The sequence below is a fragment of the Ruditapes philippinarum genome, unplaced genomic scaffold (genome assembly GCF_026571515.1).
Source record: "Ruditapes philippinarum isolate M1 unplaced genomic scaffold, ASM2657151v2 ctg647_1_1_1_1, whole genome shotgun sequence".
Taxonomy (NCBI): domain Eukaryota; kingdom Metazoa; phylum Mollusca; class Bivalvia; order Venerida; family Veneridae; genus Ruditapes; species Ruditapes philippinarum.
Window position 1 is genome coordinate 455,215 of NW_026860743.1, and position 21,353 is coordinate 476,567.

The 21,353-nt window shown below is 31.3% G+C and overlaps 1 protein-coding gene across 2 annotated transcripts in view; it reads right to left on the minus strand.

The window, feature by feature from the left end:
- The window catches only part of LOC132713242 (dynein axonemal heavy chain 3-like), an 80,749-nt gene that overhangs the window by 53,565 nt on the left and 5,831 nt on the right, over positions 1-21,353 (minus strand). For both annotated transcript variants that reach the window (XM_060695744.1, XM_060695743.1), the window contains exons 8-28: positions 21,229-21,330; positions 20,839-20,937; positions 20,083-20,222; positions 19,310-19,400; positions 18,979-19,046; positions 18,106-18,334; positions 17,457-17,609; positions 17,030-17,168; positions 16,197-16,504; positions 14,610-14,729; positions 13,855-14,025; positions 12,859-13,140; positions 12,016-12,180; positions 11,209-11,343; positions 10,878-10,965; positions 10,164-10,294; positions 9,541-9,641; positions 8,894-9,011; positions 8,166-8,299; positions 7,395-7,658; positions 4,275-4,419 (exon numbers count right to left, since the gene is read on the minus strand). In XM_060695744.1, the coding sequence (XP_060551727.1) occupies positions 4,275-4,419; positions 7,395-7,658; positions 8,166-8,299; positions 8,894-9,011; positions 9,541-9,641; positions 10,164-10,294; positions 10,878-10,965; positions 11,209-11,343; positions 12,016-12,180; positions 12,859-13,140; positions 13,855-14,025; positions 14,610-14,729; positions 16,197-16,504; positions 17,030-17,168; positions 17,457-17,609; positions 18,106-18,334; positions 18,979-19,046; positions 19,310-19,400; positions 20,083-20,222; positions 20,839-20,937; positions 21,229-21,330 (3,183 nt within the window). The remainder of the gene's footprint in view (positions 1-4,274; positions 4,420-7,394; positions 7,659-8,165; positions 8,300-8,893; positions 9,012-9,540; positions 9,642-10,163; positions 10,295-10,877; positions 10,966-11,208; positions 11,344-12,015; positions 12,181-12,858; positions 13,141-13,854; positions 14,026-14,609; positions 14,730-16,196; positions 16,505-17,029; positions 17,169-17,456; positions 17,610-18,105; positions 18,335-18,978; positions 19,047-19,309; positions 19,401-20,082; positions 20,223-20,838; positions 20,938-21,228; positions 21,331-21,353) is intronic.

Below are 21,353 nucleotides of genomic sequence, written 5' to 3' on the forward strand. Positions count from 1 at the left end.
ATTATTCCCCCTGTTTTGCTGAAATTATTCCCCCTATTGCAAAGAAATTATTACACCTTTTTTACTAAATTATTGCCTGATTTAACTGAAATTATTGCCCCATTTTACTGAAATTGTTGCCCCTATTTTATTGAAATTTTTGCCCCTTTTTTACTGCAATTATTGCCCCTGTTTTGCTGAAAATATTACCCCTATTTTACTGAAATTATTGCCCCTTTTTTGTTGAAATTTGAAATATTCTAATTCATGAAGATATCCTGATTATAGCTAAAAGTTACATTTTCTATCCCAAAATTTTGCTTAAAAAGACATGAGTTTATACATTTTGACTACAATCATGTTTCTATTCATAGTAACATTCATCCAAATCTTATCAAAATCACAGGGACCCAGCACAGTGTTTGGATAGTGTAAAAAAGTAATTCTAGAAAAAAAATATATACTGTATATATAATATATAGTCTATATATTATATATATACAGTATATATTTATTCTAGAATTACTTTTTTACACTATCCCAACACTGTGCTGGGTCCCTGTGATCAAAATTTGTTTAACATTTAATGATATACTCCAATCAAATTTTAATTATAGTTAACTGTTTTACATATAATATATATGTATATATAATTTGTACAATGTTCCATTGACTTAAGATTGAAATGGAACATGCTGTTACCATTCTTTAATAATCAAGGAGAAATATAAGCATAAACAACAGTAATGATATCATGTTCTATTTATAGATTCTATCTATTATATTAGAATAATTATTATGCCACAGCAATAGAAAACCACTCATATATATGTATCAAAGTCTATGATTGGTTAATTATCAGACACATCAAACGTTATTTATAGTTATTATCTGGTTAGAAGAAGCATCTTAAAATATATGAGCCGCATCACGACAAAACCAACATAGTGCGTTTGCGACCAACATGGATCCAGACCAGACTGCGCATCTGCGCAGTCTGATCAGGATCCATGCAGTTCGCTATCAGTTTCTCTACCTGTTATAGGGTTTGTAAGCAAACACCATGGATCCTGATCAGACTGCGCGGATGCGCAGGCTGGTCTGGATCCATGCTGGTGGCAAACGCACTATGTTGGTTTTGTCATGATGCGGCTCAATTATTTAATTTTGTAAATCTATAGATAACAGGGTAACTACAGAAGTATCTTGATCTGTGGAACTTGTATTTCTGTATGGGTGAATTTTACTTGATTTTGGTACAAAATGTGGAAACATGAAATGTGACCCAAATCCCATTGTCATTTGTCAAGGTACTTTCATAATGACCCTTTTATAATAATGACTGCATTCTGACATTTTCACTTTAGTATATGCAATTCAACAGTAAATCAATGTGAGTATTAATAAAAGTTTAGTTCCAGTTATCTCATAACGGACTATCTACTGAGTTTCATAATTTTGCATGTTACATAATAAACAATATTCATTACATACTTGACATTTCATTACAAATAAAATGTTTGTCAAATTGGGGAAAAGTAGAATTATTTTAAATTCATATATTAGACTAGAATTCAGTTAACAGGACAAAAAAGTCCTAGGTATCTTACAATAGACACATTACAGGACTTTTGAATTTGACCTTAGTGACCTTGACCTTCTAGCTGATGACCTTGGTGTTTTGCAATGACACATTGTTTTATGGTGGTAAATTAAGTTCTGCCAAGTAAATATCTCAAATTCACTATTAAGGAATGAACATTTTATAGGGATTTTATTGACACAAATAATACACATACAAAAATGAACACAGACAAGGTAAGCTTATAATTATGTCATCAAGTTGGGAGCATAAACATACAGGTACTGTACATAGTAATCCTTCACTACAATTATAATGAACCAGTACAATGACTCAAAGAGGGAAACATAATAATAAATGTTTTCAAACTGGATGAGGTATGGAGCAAATGTTAAGTCAGACAGTTTGCAATTTAAGTACAGAACTGGTGGTCAATAGTTAATCTATCTAAGTACATCCGGTGAATGTTAAAACACTTCAATAATCTAGTAGTTTTATTATAAAACTATCATGATGACTTCCTATTCAAAAATTACATATCTTACTATTATGTTAGTAAAAGTGTTATTTCTGTCTGCTTTCTGATTGTTTTTGGAGAGTATGAATTTGTAACTCGGTTATTAGGGTATGAGGTATTTGACAACAAGACAATATGCTATTTTCTTTCAAGATGCATGCTCCCAGATACCCCCCCACCCCCCGGATAAGTTAACAAAGCTTTTTAACAAAAGCATGGCATGCCGTGTTAACGCTCATCTGTTAAGGTTAAAAACTGACAATTACAAATTTTTATAAAGGGTTAAAAAAAAAAATACCCAAACTCCTAAAAATATTGCTTTCAGGATAATATTCTTTGTCTTCCAACTGTGTCATGTATTCCAAGTTTAATGTTGATAAAGGGGCGTAATTCCCAAAATAAAGCTTCAATAGTAATGCCCCTTGTCTTATGTGCTTTGTCATGATAATCAGCTATTCCATGTTCAATGTTTATCTTCTTTCATTAATCATTCTAGAAAATAATAGGCAATTTAATGTGACAAGAAAGTTTAAAAGGGGCATAACTTTACAGCTTTCTGAATAGTGTCCCTTTTCTTACTGTGGCATCTAGTCATGGTAAAGAAAGTATTTTGTAAGTTCTGTGTTGGTATTTTTTTTAAATATTTGTAAAATGTACTTATAACATAAAATTCCTTGCATGACAACAACGAAGAAGGCAACAAAACAATTGTTAAAAGTTTTCTTTCTTTAAAAATCTATTAGCGTTAAAATTTAGCTCATTTTCCCAACTTTCTACAGAAGAGTATTTGGTATTTTAAAGAAAGAACTGCTTTGAAATGTTCCCAATAAATGTACATGAAATTAACACTTATATAATATCATGATACTGTATTATACAAATACAAAATAGGCAAGAAACAACATCAACTAACACTGACATGACAACATAGAATTGATTTGATAAAAAAACCCTTAGCTTAATCAGTTAATGCCTGATTAGAGCTTATCTGACCCAAAAAAAACCAAATGTCTAATTTTAGAGCCTATCTAACAAGAAAATAGCTAATTGTCAATTAAAAAGTCAATTACCTCAACTCAACACACTGTTATTTTAATGACTTTGTTATTTTGCATAAGAATCCAGGATCGTTAATCTTACCTGACGATTTTCTTTCTGGAGGTGCCAAAAATATCATATTTAATTTACAGAGCTGGTTTATCTTAGAACTCATTTATATATCAGCCGCGTCACGACAAAACCAACATAAAGCGTTTGCTACCAGCATGAATCCAGACCAGCCTGCGCATGCATCCACACAGTCTGATCAGAATCCATGCCGTTCGCTATCAGATTTCTATCTTGTTATAAGGTTTGTAAGCGGACAGCATGAGGAATGCACTATGTTGGTTTTGTCATGGCCCGGGTCATATTAGTCTGATTAATGTACCTGCTTTCATATGATATAAAAATCATGAAGTTTTTAAGTTTTTTGTTTTACCTAAATCATTTTTGTATGTATTTTTTTTTTCACTGGACTTGACACTTACACTGTACAGGACATATAATGACTTTCCAGGTTTACTGGTGGAGGAAAACCTAAGACACCTTTGTGAGCATTATTTCAAACACATACGGGCACCTGAGTAGAACCACCAACCTTCTGTAAGCATGACCAATGAAAGATTCCTTATGGAATTCATACCCACAGCAGTGAAGAACAAGTGATTTGAAGTTGGCAACCTTAATTAAGCACTTGGCAATAGAGGCCCCTGTCATCATGTTGTGGAATAAATGTTTACCTAATATCCCACTTATGTTACCAAGACAAGAGATATTCCTTACATATTTGTATAATGTAGAAATATTAATGAATAATTATTTCTGAAACAAAAGGTAAATAATAGTAAAATTTTGGTCATGTTTAATTTTGGTCTCATATAAAATTTGATTTTTCTATAGTAACTCCAGGAGAAAGAGACAAAAAGGGTCTGATAAACTTTTTTAAGCTAAATTCATTTCAAATTTTCAACCAATCTTAAAACATTTGATGATTTAAATTTTTCAAAGAAAAAAATGTTCTTTATACACTCCAAACTCTGGGTTTTTTTTTTGCTAGCTCAAGCCAATGCAAAACATAAATAAACACCACAACAACAAACGCTACAGGAAAATCTTGATTTTAAAACATTGATATTTTTTTTATGTAGCTGGTACCTTGGTTTGCTCATCAATATCTATATTGGACAATAGGGAACTCCACTGGTGCCAGGAACCATACTGTCTCTTTATATACACATGGTCATAGATGAGGCCCCGCTTGGGAATCAGCAAACCTCGGGAAAGCTTTAACTCCTTAGGTCTGAAATCAAGCAGAAACTTGTAATTAAGGTATTGCCATATTGTGTAATTCTCAGCAAAAAAGTATGATATAAATATATCATTGTATCAAACATTAGAATCATTATTTTCATATCTACTTTAACAGAAAATTTCATATACTTAGTATTTCTCTATACAATGGATACATATATTAAATAAGAAATTTACAACTCTGCTCCTGTAACTTTAAATGTACATGTCATTTACATTTTTTTTTTAAAAATAATTATAAATTTATAAATACATGACTTTAATATTATCAACAATTAAATAAATTTGATTACATGTGTATTACATGTGTATTTGCCTATTTGGCTATGTTACAACTCTTAAGCAATTAAAAAATAAAAGTCGTACCATTTCAATAAAGCATCATCAAAATTTTACTAATTACAATAAATCTAGCCTACGGGTTACCTGATAACACTGAATTTCATCTCAAATAAATTATATTCAAATACCACAATTTGAGAATAATTCTTTTACATAATCAAACTCTGACAAAATTATTATGATACCATAAATTATAATACCATTCAACTCAAAACTTACAGAAGTGACAACATGTAGATCTACTTATTTTTCCAAAATCTTAACCCTTGATGGGAATTTTGTGTAATTTTGTAACATTTTCTCAATTCTGCTTTGACTTTGGATATCTCCAGTTGTATTTTGTGGGAAATTTATTTACCAAAAAAATTGGTAAATTAAGCAAGGGCAACAGGATATTTACAAACCTGTAATTGATCCCAACTAATTGGTCTTGCCAGGCTGGCCCTTTGCCTCCATTATTATACTTGGTGTTCTCAAAAAATGTTTTGCATTCAAAATGTGTTTTGTTTGGTTATTTTTAAAACATACAAAAATTAAAAATTGCATGATAATATTCCTTGTTAATTAACAATAAATAGAAAATCACTTGTCTATCTTCAAAAATTGGGTTATAACTTTGTCATTTCTTTGGGGGAAAATTTTTCCGAATAATAACTGACTTGAAAAGCCAAAACAGTGCAGACTTATAAATGATCAGATGGCAAGGGGATGTGCTCATGGGTTCAACCATGATGTGGGTATCAGTTGGCTTGCCAGTTGACTAATGGTTAATTAATGAGTGCATGTTAAGGTATATATTTCTATAAACCATGATGGACTTATAAATATAAACTAATACTTATAGTTAAGTGTAAAATTTACAGCATTGTTTTCCTACATGTTAACTATATACACAGTCATCTATTATCATAAAATACAAATACATCAAATTTTGCAACACAATTTTAACTTAACATAACAAAATTAACTTAAATTTAAATATATTACAAACATGCAAAAAGTTACTTAAGGCATTTAATGCTAGACAATAACAGTGCAATTATGGAGTACAAAATAATTACAGCTAAAATATCATTCTTTCTTTCTAGATCAAAAGTTTCACTTAAATTTAGATTATAATTTCTTGAATAAAGTTCATTTAATGAAAGTATAGAAACAGACATAACAAATAAAATCAACAATTTTTAAAGACACAAGAAAATTTAAACATGTTATCAAAGTAAAAGAATGATTTTTGCAGTATTTAATTCATTATTATTCATAATTGGTTGATATATTTCCATCATTTCAAAAAAATAATACTTATCTTTTCCCATAAAAATTCTGTATCTATTTACCATGAAAATAAGCAAAATTAACATAACTTTAATTTTTATTGAAATTCATAAATAATATTTGATACCGGTATATATCAGAAATAATGATTTCTAAAACATTCTGTGAAAATTAAAGTTTAAATGTAAAAAAAAAGCTTCTGAATCTAGGTTAATGGTATTTCAGTGATGGAAATATAGCATAACAAAATTATCATTTTGTACTGGGTCATAAAACGTCCATAAACTATTTTAAATAAGAGAAGACAGCCAAATATTTTTGAAAGTCTTTCCAAAACTTACAAACAAACTTCATTTCAGTCATTGTACTGATTCAAACAAATCAGCAAAAACTTCATTTTGTACTTTAAATCTTTAATGTGAATAGAATTTTATTTTCCATTCACAAACTTTTGATATTTTCAAACATAATTTTTGTTAAAAATTATATCAATAGGCTATTTTACGACCCATACCCATATAAATAATAAAACTATCTAATATTCTTATCTCTCTGTTTTAGTTAAAAAAGCACAATTAGAAATTAAAGGTAAGGGGAGTGAAATCTGTCTGGATTCTGGCACACACTATCCAACAAGTCTCTTGTTAAGGGACAGTAACTCTGTTTGTCTGGCAAAATGCCAAATATCTTACCTAGGAGGCTTATCAGTTTCTTCATTCCTGTTGTTTCAATATCAATTTACATAAAAACACATGAGCAATAAAAAAAAAACTATAAAATTATTAATCTTTGTTGTTTGTTTTCGTTAATATTGCTGTTTATTCTTCTACCCAACATATTTAAAATATATTTTCAAAAATCTCACTTTCAATCTAATCATTTACATAGGAAATAATTCTTATTTAAATCACAAAATGTTCCATTAATGGCATAAACTCAACTGATAGTATTTCAAAAATACGAAAATGAAACCATCTTGCTAGCTTGTTTATAAGTCTGTAATCAATTACAAAAAAAATGTACTTTTTAAGGCACTTAATTTGTAATTAAATTTAAGCTTTAGCTAACTTAAAGTTGAATATTATTAAATTTCAATAATAATTATGGCATATAAGTAGCTACAAGAGAATTAAGAGTTATATGATTATTCAACCTGTATCACTTTAATATTATACAATGTAATATAAAATAACATTTTAATTGATGTACATGTAATTTAATTTACATGAAAAGTTTTAAAAAAATTGATATTAATTTTATGTACATGTATATAGTAAAAAAAAATTAGAACAAATTGCAAAGTGTCCTTTATGATAAGAAAAACAAGCTTGACTTAATTGATTTTACCTTGGATGTTTGTCCTTCACACTCTCCATCTCACAGAGTGATCTGAAAAACTCGTCAAATTTTATCCTCGAGTTTTCATCGAGAGTTGCACCTACTGACCACACCATTGAGAATAAAAAGTAACATATGAGCATGTTAGTTTTCTCCTCGATGATTTTCTGGTCGGAGAGGCTGGTCGGTTTCTCCTCGGCTTTCTCCTCCTCACCCTCCGGTAATTCCTCCTCGAATATATCTTCATCATCGTCCTCTTCTTCACCAATTTTTCTGAAAAAAATTGTTTAGTCCTCTTAAAATTTATAAAATAAACATATCACTTTTTAAAAGTTATACAGGTAGTCAATCTCTTTTATCTTTTCTTTGTAACATACATTATGGATTTAAACTCGAAAAATAAGTATGATGATAAATAGGATTTCCAATGCTTTTGTGAATGAATTTGTATTTTAGCAAAAAAAAACCTCAGAAAAAAATTGTAGGGTATATATGAGAATTCAGAATAAGTTGTAAATAAGAGGGTATACATAAACATAATAATAGAACCAGCTACAATGAGTATACTATTTCTGTGATTGAGGTTACTCATGCGACCAGTGCAGACCAAAATCAGTCGGCACATTGTTTTGGTTCAGATTGTAAGATGAACAAGTCTATTTAAGTTACTTAATATAATAAGAGATAAGATATTTTAACATGGTAAAGTTGAAGACCTATTCAAAGCCATACTATGATTATAATATCATTTCAACATTCATGTACAATTACGAAACTTACTTGATATCCTCCAGAAGACATGTATATAGTCGTAGCATACTCATCGTTAAATGCATCGGATGACAGTTGAGTATATGTTTACAATATTTAACTACATAGTTCAAACATGGCGGTAACATCCATTCAAATAACATCTTAAATATACAAAAAAAAACTTTCAATGACATCACATGATAAGCAAACTGTAAAAAATGACAGGAATGAATATGTATGACGGCAACAGTTAAAATGTTTAGAGCTACTGACAGCGATTTTGTTAGAAGTAATGTTGGCAAATTGATTGAATATAAAAACATCAATATCTGAATGTCTATCTCAAGTATACTGTGTACATTGTACCAAATAACACATTTTGATGCAAATTTTTAAACTGTTTCCTAGGAAACCATTTGTTTGAATATTACACATATTTTTCAAGCTACATAGTTAATTTAAAATTCTGCACAGATTCTGCACAGTTCAAAAATTCAAAGTTTATTCATAATACTAAAGAATGCACATTTCATTTTCAAACAGTATAATTCTGTTTGACAAAATTCTATTTAATTCAACTTTGAAGAGCAGCAGTTCTGTCAAAATGGCTCAAAAATAATTAAGTTATTATATGAGCTTACTTAATATACATGTATATTTTATGACCTCTGCAAATACAAAGATACCACAAAAACTAGTGAGAGGAAAAAAAAAATCCCCTATTGAACAAATATAGATAATAATTATGTACATACTCTTATAGTATCTTTTTGTTCCTGAGTAAGTTTGTATTCTGGAAGACTGGTTGCCATCCAGGACTTCACAAGTGGTTCCCAGCCTAGCTGTAGTGGATCCATGTAAATCATACCACATCTGTAATATCATGTAGGAAAATTTCAGTATCAGAAATTATATGACTGAAATAAAATGCCTGTCATTCAAAATTCAAAGACCCATATTTGAATCACAAAATATCAAACATTTGATATTAAAAAGAAATTGATAATTTGGTATGTTTGATATTTGAAATATTTTTTTTTAAATTTTTGTACATTTGATATTTTGAAATATTTGTGATTCTTTGGTATACTTTAGTATATTCAAAATTTTGGTGTATTCAAAATTTCATAATTAATTATAAATTGACATATTGATAAATTTCTTAACTTAGTATAATTAATATTTTGGAAATTTAGGAATATTTGACATTTTGATATATTCAATATTTTGGTACATAATATATTTTGGTATAATCAGTATTTATTTTTTTTTTTTTTGGAGATTCTAAATCTGGTAAGTGGCCAGATATTTTTTTGTATTTTGATATTATTATGAAATATGCATGTATATATAATTGATATTTTGGTACAATATGTTTCATATTTAGGACAGCAATATTTACCTGCTAACAGTGGCTGGGGAGGCTTGCTCCAAGTCCTGAGGTTCAAATATCATGTTCTGTTTGTTGTTCATCTGTATAATCTCTCCACTCATTAAACAAAGCTGCAGTATAACATGAATAAGTCAATACAAATAACACACTTATCACAGGAGTTGCCAGACAGAATGTGCACTTGTTTATTCTCAGCGTTTAACCATTTACAAAGGGGAATAATTTAATGCAAAAAGAAAGCAAGAGTTAAGTGTCTTTGTCTGTGATCTAAGATTTTGACCGAAAAGACAGGTGTCAAGATTGGAATGAATTCAGAATTGTAGATATACAATGTATCTTTCATCCACAATGATTGGACACATCTTTTGAACGATTATAAAAAAACTTGTTGAATATTTTCAAAATTTATAAATAAGGGATAGACTGTGGTAAATCTCCAGTGGTATGGTTTGCATATGTTGTTTCTTTAAAACCAGTTTTATTTAGGAGAAAAACTGGACTGACTTCTGAACAAATGTTAATTAAGTCTCTTCCAATATGGCTTTTTTAATTTAGATGTTAAAATATTTGAGAACAACCAAAATGTGTACGTATTTAAGACTTAAACTAAATGACTTTATATAAAAGATAACCTTTTTGTTATCATCAAGCACTGTATTCATATTTTCAATCCACACAGCATCCACAGGACCATCAAAGATAATCCACTTTCTATGATGCGTGGTGCTGGAAGCATGCTCTCTAAAAGTGTTTGCAAGAATACCTGAAATATAAATTGCATTAAGATCACAGAATTTGCTTTTACAAAGCAAATCATTGATTTGATTAGTCATTAATTTTGATAGACTTATTGTTTAAAATCTTTTTAAGGGTTCTTCCTTGACCAAGTGGTTTAAGTCCCAGACACAAAATCAATTGCCCTACACTGGTATGGGTTTGAATCCCACAAAGGACTAGGGATTCTTTCATGTGAGGAGGGTATCAAGTTAACGTAAGGAAAACCAATTGCCCACTTGTTCTTACAGTTATGCAGAGAATTACATCTTATATTTTCTTTACCAGTGAAGTTGATAAGTTGCAAGTTCAAAGTTAAAACATAAATAAAACTTGAAATGTGTCCGTATAACAAGGATGCCCCATATTTTGTCGATCTACAGACAGACAATTTGACATATAAACATGGGCAAATCTATATGATAGATCAAACTTCACATGTATTAAATTACTAATTACATTTATTTATAACCAAAATTTTGTTCAGGAAATCAACAAGAAAATGTTTAACATTAAACAAGCTACACAAAGAAATTAAAATATATACGTATGATGTTTCAAATATCACATACCATCAGTCCATTCATGAGACACAGGGTCAAATCTACCATAAAGCTGACCCATAGTGACTGCTTTAGGGTTTATAATTCTGTACCACACCTGTAATTGTAACAAAAGATTCATTTAAACATGTAATTTATCTTAGTGAACCTATGGTATTCCTGACAAGAGAAATGCAAATGCAAGTAATTTTTATCTGCCGCTACCATGAAAGTTTTGGTAACAAAAAACTTAATGTAATAGGAGTTCATTGACCTGAAAATATCTTTAAAACAGTAATAAATAGGCAATTTAATAACATCTATAAATTCCAAACAGTAAATAATCTGGACAAAATCTTACCCCATTTTCATCCATCAATCCTTCTTTATGCAGATCAGCCAAAGCATCTGCTAGTACCATGTAGGACGAGGACTTCCCAGCCAGCGGATCTCCGACAATCATCAGGCCATGACGTACCAATATCATGTCATATATCTAGTTAGAAACCAATATAACATCAGTACAATATTCCATGACATTGAATTTTCATTTCTCATTATTTTTGCAAAAATCGTTTAGTTATCAACAGATTTAGCATTATAGCTAACTCAAGCTAAGAAAGCGTGCAAATTCCCAAATTTAAAGGCAATTCCTATGTGATATAACAAAGAAAAATGATTTTGACATTATTGTTTAATGACGTATGTTCATGAAAAAACCCTCTTAACTTTACAATAATCAAATTCCATAGATGAGATTAGTTTAAACATATCTATTTTTAAGCTTGATTGTGAAACTAGTTCTTGCAACTTATATAAATTACTTTCGAGTCCACTTCCAGATACTAACCAGTACGGTGTCAAATGAGGAAACATGATATTGCCTGAGTAGGGATAAGACCCATGATCCCTAGGTTTAAATGCAGACACCTTAACCACCACGCTACAGCTTCATATAGATGAGTTTCACATACATGTATTTATACAGATGGCCTTGAGTTATGGAACTTATTCTGGGCTCTGGCTTAAACCTCAGGCTTTCTATTGTGCCAGTGTCTGATCAATCAAAATAGCTGAGATCAGAGTTTCAGCTTTGGAAAATTCTTTATAACACTGGAAAATGTATATTCCCTTTTAGCATAACCATTTACAAAGACTTGCAGCTTACTTGTATAATCTTCTCGGTGAAGTATGGAACTGCCTGTAGATTTCTTGACTCTATATGTTTGATCAGAGCGGACTCTAGGGCATCATAGTCTGGTTTAGGAAGCTCTACACCCGGGAACAAGTCAGAGATGATACCCTCAAACAGCGGAATGTCATGTGACAAGAACTGAAAATATACAATAATTACATTAAGTATATATTACAACCGACAAATTTCTTAACACAGGTCTGGAATAATATATCTATTGTCTGTCTATTGAACTTGAAACATGTTAAATTAAAAAGTTTCATTGGAAATGTTTTGTGTGGTACAGTAATGTATGTTATTTTGCTTTAAGTAAGAGTCTAAAAATCTAATTTAATTTAAAGCTTTAATTTAAATTTTATTATGATAACTCTGTTTTGTTCTGTTCTATAACAGAAGGTTCATAAATTGTTTACAATCTGCAGTTTGATATATGTGTTAATTTCATTAATTAGGGAATAATTGCTACATTATATACATTAGATCAAAGAACAATCCTTTTAAGTGAATAAGTTTCATAATTAAAATGTTTGAATTATTTTAACTGAATACTTCTTGCACAAAATTACAATGTTTAAATGAAAAATGTTCATGAATACAACATCTGCTATATATTTTGATGGATTGGCAATTAAATGTTGAATGCAATGTCATTGTCTAGTATTTGCCAGTCTAGAAGACCAAATGAGACTATCATATAATAGGAGGAGAGGGGTCAATGAGTACATCTCTTAACTGACTTAAAAGAAGTTATGAAACATCTAAAGTTAAATCACTTGCCTGCATTAATTTTAAAACATATCAGCAAGATAAACAAACCTTGGGCAAATTCACATCATTAATAGATCTCAGCACCAGCACATCTTCTCTCTGTTCTGGGTATTTTATTTTCAGATTTCCGGCTGCTGTGAGCACAGATTTTACTGCTCTCATACCGTAGTCATAATGATGCTGTGAAGATAGCTGCTCCGAGCACAATTTGTATGTAGCAACAATTTTGGTGGATAGACTTCTCGCATCAACAAAGCCCATGGAATATAGTGATATTTCGGCAATCATGGCATAGTCTGGAATCATCATAGCAACTGTACGGAATAGCACCTATAACAACAAAACAAACGTGTTATAATGTGTATTTCTACCAGTACATACAATACCAAGCCGAGTCTAAAATAAGAGCAGGATAGGAAATTTATAAAATGCCATCCTTGTGAATAAATTGAGATATGAGAGTCAAAAGACAAGTTTATAATTCAACAACTCTTTCTGCTGGGCTTATTACAACTGGTCTTCACTGTCATAAACATTGTGATTAAACAAGAGTTGTGGCCTGTGTGTTAAAGGTGTATGCCTCTAAACCCGTGGGATGTGGGTTTGAGTCCTTTTGAGGTCAAGACCATATTTTCTTCAAAAGTCTCCAGTACAGGCTTACACCAGGCACAAAGACTAGAGAGATAAATTAAACTCAGTTTCACACTTTCATCACATTCCACCTACTAGAATATATTTAAAATCATTGTAACATTTTGTTACATCTTTTACACATATAATTCCCATCACAGTTAATGTTACATCATTTGCATGACATCATAATGTTTAAATGACCTTACAACTGTACCAAAATTGGATACTTCCGTTCTTATATTAACATCTTCATCTATGATGTAAATACAGTAATAATATTATCAACTTTCAAAGAGGCATTAACTAGTAACTTTGACATTTTCAAAATGTATACATTCAACCTGATTTTCCTCCAGATATTACTTATTTAAAAAAAAATAATATTTTAAACACATTGTGTTTGCACTTTACCTTTAGATTATCTGGAAGCTCTGCCCTGCCTGCATACCCAGGGTTCATTGTAATAAATATAGTACATGTAGGATCTAGAGAAATCTCTGTACCCTCAAACACAAATGTCTGTAACTGTTCAGCTATAGCCCTTTGTATAGTCTGAACCTGCTGTGCTATAACTGACAATACCTGTAATATAATGGTTCAAGTTTGAAAATTTAAAGATCCCTTCCGTAGCAGTGTAAATAAAACAATATAGAAGTTTCGGCATGGTTAACCTGTTGGACAAGCAATCTAATGATCTGTAGCCGCAATTTATTGGGTTCAATTTCCCCCAAGGGCAAGTTCCAGAAAATGAATTTATGAAATTCAACAGCTTAAAGTAAATTGATCTATAATGGAATGTTTGTACATGTTATACAATAAAAAATTATGTTGATAGTATTAATAATTAGATAAAACAACAATCAACAAAAGAATTATATATAAATGTTGTTGGCAAGTGTGAGATACATATATTGATCAAATATTACATATATCTATAATTATAGCAGATCATAAAATGTTCTGGATCATATACATTTTCATACTTTATGACTTAGAACTTTATTAACATTTTTTTTCAAGCAATATTTTATTACAGTATCCAATTGACACATTTCTGTTGTTTTTCCCAATTTTTAAAATACTTATGAAAAATGTATCCATTGTAGACCAATCCACTTTAAGGGTTAACTTTATAGACTTGTCCATGTTTAAGAATTTATACTTACTTCAAGTTCAATTCTGTTAAATTCATCAAAACATGCCCAGGCACCTGACTGTGCCAAGCCCTTGAAGAATTTACCCATAGCCTTATAGTCAAGTCCATCTGAGCAATTGAACACGACACACTGAAATATAGAAATTTAAAATTCTCATAACTCTTTACATTTGTTTTTCATTCATTTTTACTTTCCTTACAGATAAGTATTATAGGGTTGGGGGCATCATCCACTTTACCTGCATCCTTATAGATAAGTATTATAGGGTTGGGGGCATCATCCACTTTACCTGCATCCTTATAGATAAGTATTATAGGGTTGGGGGCATCATCCACTTTACCTACATTGTATCATGTTAGTTGCCAATGACAACAAAACTTATAAAATGTACGCATAATACAAAAAGTTGTCAAATCATTTAACATTTACAGCCTCACAAGTTCCATGACTTTAATCTATCACTTTCAAATTTGAAGAAGATAAATTTTTACTTGAAATGTTTAAAGTAAATGCAGTTTTAACTGTTAAGCAACATTCAAAATAATTAAAAAAATTTCCATTGTTTATTTTCCAGATCCTAAGATTCTAGGTTGACAACTACAGTCAAACGTGTATTAAGCGACCGGGCAAGGGAAACACCCAAAACGGTCGCTTAATGAAACGGTCTCTTAAGACAGTCAGCGTGATATAAAAGTCAAAATTTATAAATGACATCTTTTTTTTTCGGTGGGATTGTTTTTCAACTTCATTTTTATATAAATGTTGAAACAAATACGCTCCGATAATTTAAATGGATGCAAATGTAAAAAAATAACTTTCTGCTATTTATTGACAAAACGGTTTCAAGATCCATTACGTACATGTTTGACAATTTTCCAGAATTTTTTAACTTCTGCGTTTTTTTCCTTGTCTCCAACACGAAAACCCTATTAGTGAAGACGTTTTCTGTTGTGCATTTTTTTCATTTGAAATAAACAACCTACATCTATTTGTTACGATTAATTTAATGGCTGATCAAGTTCAAGGTCAATTCAATGCAGTCTAAATGTCAACAAGCGAAGCGTATACACCATCTCAGTATGGGCGGAGCGTTGCATTGTTTATCCGATATTATTGGATAATACACGTCACGCGTATAATTAACTTCATTCGCATACGCTAAAACGGTATGGGAAATAGAGTTTTCACACGTTTATGTGTTTTGCTTGTTGACACTTCTGACTTAACGAGGTGGCGTTCTCTAAAAACACAACTACTTGACAGGTAAAAGTGGTCGTTTAATGAAAAGATTGATGTCAATTAGGGGACTAATTAGCGGTCGCTGGTCGCGTTGAGCAAAAGTCGCTTAATACATTAAAGATATAGAGAGAAAATGATCGGGGGGAATTTAAAGTGGTCGTTTAAGACAAAAGTCGCTTAATACACGTGGTCGCATGGGCAAGTTAGACTGTATCTCTGTTTTTATTCGTTACATTTCCTTAGAAGCAAAATCAAAAGAATCTTTCAAGTAACAATAAATCAAAAGTTTAAACATAAGAAATCAATGCCACTTCTTAAAAGTTATGGTAGTAGCACAATCACTTTTGACAAACATACCTGTTTAGCAACTGCTTTAGCCAAATCTTTGGATGTCTCAGTCTTCCCTGTGCCAGCAGGCCCCTCAGGAGCTCCTCCCAGGTTCAACAACAACGCCCCCATCAGAGTCCTGTAACATCTGTCGGTCAGAGGCGTGATCACAAGCCGTCCTGTGTTACCCAGGTACTCGTACCCATAAGCCACGGTGGTAGTGATCATACGCACCATAGTGCCTTCATCTTCCTTATAATATCTTAGCTGAGATATCCAGGAGAAATCTAGGGGGTCCTTTATTTCTATGTCATTCAACTTCTGAACAACATCTCGTGCTGTTAATATATACATGAGTTTACTATGTGAGTTTTGTTTTTCAACAGTATTGCATAATATATCTTAACTGTTCATATAATAAAAGTACTGATTTTTAAGAAAATGAGCATGTAATTTCATGATGTAAGTCATCTATCCTTCATTTACATAACTTATAATGTGAAAGAAGTTCAATCAGAACTAGTGCTTAACTAGTCTATGTTTAATCTATAACTATTATCATTATACATACAATTAATTTACTTTGCTTTTTACACAAAAGATCCATTTGAAGAAAGATCTTTACCATGTCAAAGACTGGCTTTATTGCAATAACATATGATTAAAGGTAGCTCTGACCTAGTGGTTAAAGATTTACTCTTGTAATCCAGGTATCATAATCTCAAGTACTACTACTTTTCTAAACACAAATCAGCTAGCTAAGTTAGGTCTAAAAAAGCAGATTACCATCATGAATGACTGTAAATTGGACAAGTTTCTGACTGTAAATCTGTACGTTTATTATAATATAATTATAAAGTTACCATGCACATCAATGACAATGAGAGCTCCTAGTGTGATTCTAGCCATCTTAGAGAGTGATCCCCTCACCATGGTAACCACTTCCTCTATCTGCTTGTTACTCTTCTGTAGGTAAGGACCTAAGCTGTGGTATTTGATCGACTGTAACATTTATAATTCATGGTAAAAGCTTTCATTGAAATCAATAAATGAGTGCAATTTTGAAAAAAAAACAATGTTGAAAAAAAAAGAAAATAGAAAAATTGTGAAAAGAAATCTGTTCAGAGGACAGTATGCCTCTTTTCATACAAATTTTTTATGTTAACCTTGAGGTCAAGGTCAATCTGGGGTCAAGGTCATATCTTCATAGGTTACTATATCATGGGTAACTGAGCAGATCATCTGCCCTTTATCAAAATTGATAATCAAAAAAGTATATGATATATTTACCTGAGTAACCTCTGTTGTCCAGTGTATCTGTGACGCAGCAAGTACTATCTGTCCGGGCCACTGTAACACCCATTCTCCACGTGGTATCTTGGGATATGCCTCTGTTGCCTTTAAGTTTACCTCCTTTAAACTTAGTTTCATCACTTCTTCAACCTTTAATCAATCGTGATATAGACAGACACATAGTCAGAATTTAATCAAACATTGTACAAAAATACCCTAACTTTTTTATTGAAATCACAAACATTGCATGAATTTCTTTGAAATCAATGCATGTTAGAAACCCATGTGACCTACCTTGTGATCAACCTATGCCAGAAAATTGATGCTGAATTCAAGCAACATTCTTGTGGTTTCTTCTTAATTTTGAAACACAGACATATACATTAGGTCACTATATTGCTTCATTATGTATGTAATCAAATTGAACTATCCATAGTAGACCCAGATAATGTAAATGCCTCCAGTAAAAATTTCTTATCCTATGCTTTCATTATATTTTTACTGTTAAAACTACATGTATACAAGAGCTTTTGAAAAATCTAATAATTATAAAAGAAAATTGCAATCTGTACAATCAGCCATATAACATTCAATATTAAAATCAAGGTATTTACAATTTCATAATTCTGTTAACATAACACAATACCTGAAGTAGCCATCTCTCCACTAAACCTTTAGCATCAGCAGGGACAATTGTTTTAGCAAACGGCACCACTTCGTTCTCCGCCGACTCCATTGCTGTAATAACCTTGTCTATGTCAAAACTGAGCTGCGATATACCCTCGAAACATTTCTTCAAGTGAGGTTGTACACGGAGAGGGTCCTTTGTCTCAGATAGAATCTCCAGTAACTCATCATTAGATAAGAAGAAAAACCTAGAAAAAGTATAAAAATAAATATATTACCTCTCAGTTTAACTCTAGACACACTGAATATTGCTAATGGATTATTGCAGCACTCAACCTGGACAAAACCATTCATAATTTTTTTGGGGAATATTTCTAAATATTAACTGACTGAATTGTGAACAGTGAACACGCCATGATCATATGTGCCAGATGAACTTATCTGTTCTGGTCACATGCATAATTGCAGTCAGTTGTCTATGTGGGTTTTATCTACTTGTATGTGTTTTTTAACTTGACAGTGAAGCTCATTTGAACCATCCTTAAGTTTGCTTTCTGGTACTTAACAGGATGACATAAAATTCATAATTCATCATTACAGTTCAGCTCAGTCCACAATGCCATGTTTAGACCAGAAGGCTATAATAGGCCCCTTTTGAGATATGTATTTGCAAATCTTGTGTTAGGCCAAAATGACATAATATTGAGGTTTTCACTATAAACATAAGCAACGGACTAACAAATAACACAAGCTAATACATCTATAGGTTCATGGTTAGAACCAGAATATAGCTGCATATTCGTCTTACCACGTGACACTTCATGTAAATAATTAGATTAACAAAGCAAGTCAAATCTAATCACATGTAAGTAAATGATGTTGAAAAGTGTACCTTGGAAAGAACAGTCTCTTCTTCTCCAGATAATTGTTAAGACCTTTCTGAATGTCATCCAACATTGACTGAAAATATTAAAATATAACTGATACAGTTCATCAAATTATTCAAAATAAATCCAAACTTTGGAAAAACTCAAATTAAAATATTCCTCTTAAAATTATTATAACCTTATTAACAGAAGCTGTTTCTGACTGCAAGTTCAAAAATTGCACAATTGGAAAATTAATAATCCAGGGTTTTTCTTTAAATGTTACAACCACATACATAATGATTTCAGAAATTTGTCAGAAATATAATTGACAGACCAACAGACAGACAGACATACCTCTGAATGCTTGAGTTTTTCCAGCATATTATCTTGAGATACCACTACCAAAGCTTCCGTATTCTTTATAGCATTTGTCATAATAGTTCTCCTGTAAAAATAAAATATAGAGTGTAACAGTATACATACAGTCAAACCTGTGTTTAAAAAACCATCTCAGAAAAAATATCACCCTGTAATATAGGCCACTCTTTGAAAAACCCTCAAATAACAAAATAGAACAAAGTAACCTGCAAAAAATATCAGCTTGTCTATAAAGGCCAGGCTTGGTTTCTCCCTTTAATGAATTTTACTGATTCATAATAGGCCTTATGTTTATGTGGCCATTATAAAATAAAACATTTGATCAGATCATCACAAATATGGCATCACAAATTTCTTACAGAGTGGGGAAACCTGTGCTTGATGTATTTTATACATAATTAAAAGACTTTCTTATATTTTGCTGCTACTTCTAAAACAATAGATTTATAGAATCATAGCAAGCACATGGATATGTTTAGCTTTGAATTCCTCACTGATTCAAAATAAAAATAATCTATATAAGTTCAAGCTAAAAGAGTAATACACATCAATATAAGAATTTTGTTTTTGGGTTTTACGTCACATCGATACAGTATAGGTCATTTGGCGACGTTCCAGCTTTACTGGTGGAGGAAGACCTCAGGTGCCCTTCCATGTATTTTTCAGGCATGAATGGGCACCTGAATAGAACCACCGACGTTCCGTAAGCAAGCTGGATAGTCAAAATGAGAATAGTTAACAGTATTTACCAGTGTTCATCCACCTCTACAAACATCTGTCCCTCCACTGGTATCTGGCTCCTAATATCCTCTGATCCAAAGATTGGTTCCAGGTACAACCAGGCAGCTTGTACATTCAACCAGGACTCTAATGTGTCCTTCATTCTATGCTGTTAATAAATATGTAAATCACAGTAAGTTATGGTTAAAAGCGCTTACGGTTTAGCGAATTACATTTAGGTAAAATTATAAGAAACATATTCGAAGGTAAAATAATCAATTTTTAAGATAATTTTTAACTAATTTTGAACTTAAATCTATCAATTTCTACAACTTCAAGTTTGAGAATGCAGTGTAATTTTAAATATTATGACTTTGTAATGTCATAATGTCATTTTATTTAAATATTTTCTATTAAATTTGAGTCAGTAATTCAGAAACACTTATTTGACCAGCAGTTTCATTCTTAAAAATGTGAAATCTACAGGACATAACTGCTTCTCACATTCCACTGTTTTGTCAGTTTGCAGATGGCCAGATTTGAAGTGACAGCAGGACAGTGCAAATGGATTGACAAGGGCAAATTTATATTACTTAGTCCCCACTCCCAAAAGTAGTGGGGACATATATGTATAAAGGTTAAATTAAGCAGTCAACAGTATAGAGAGTCGACACTATAATAGAGTGGACAGTATAATATAATGTGCCAGTTGACCTGACACTGTACAGGACAAGGCATATACTAAGGACAGGCCATTATTGCCGCTAGCAGTGAAGAAGTTATACCAGAAATAAGTCCCATTCATTAACTTCCTCTTCAAATGGTCCAATAAACGGTGAACCTTTCATTGTCATGGTCTTTACAATATGGTCATCTAGCAACACCTGAAATATATTACATTGCAGATATCTTAAGCACCTAAAATGATTATAAAATACATGTCAATCAGTGCCCTTTTAACAAAGTTTTGTTTTTTTCATCCTATTAAGCAAACCAAATCAACATTCTGAAAATCAAACTACATTGTATTCAATTTACATGATAAAAATATGTTGACATAAAAAAACTTTCTTCTCTGTTTTCTTCAAAACAAATTGGTGGTAAGGAACATTTTAGCAAGTTCTTACATTATATATTTATGTTATAAGTGCTAACATATGTAAAAACAAAATTACCTGTACATCATCTGGTGCTGACAATATGCTGATATCAGTGTCTTTATAATTCACAAAACTGAAATGCATGTTCTGCCAGTCCTGTTTCATCTTTTTCAATGCCTGTGAGGGGAGATAAACAGTTT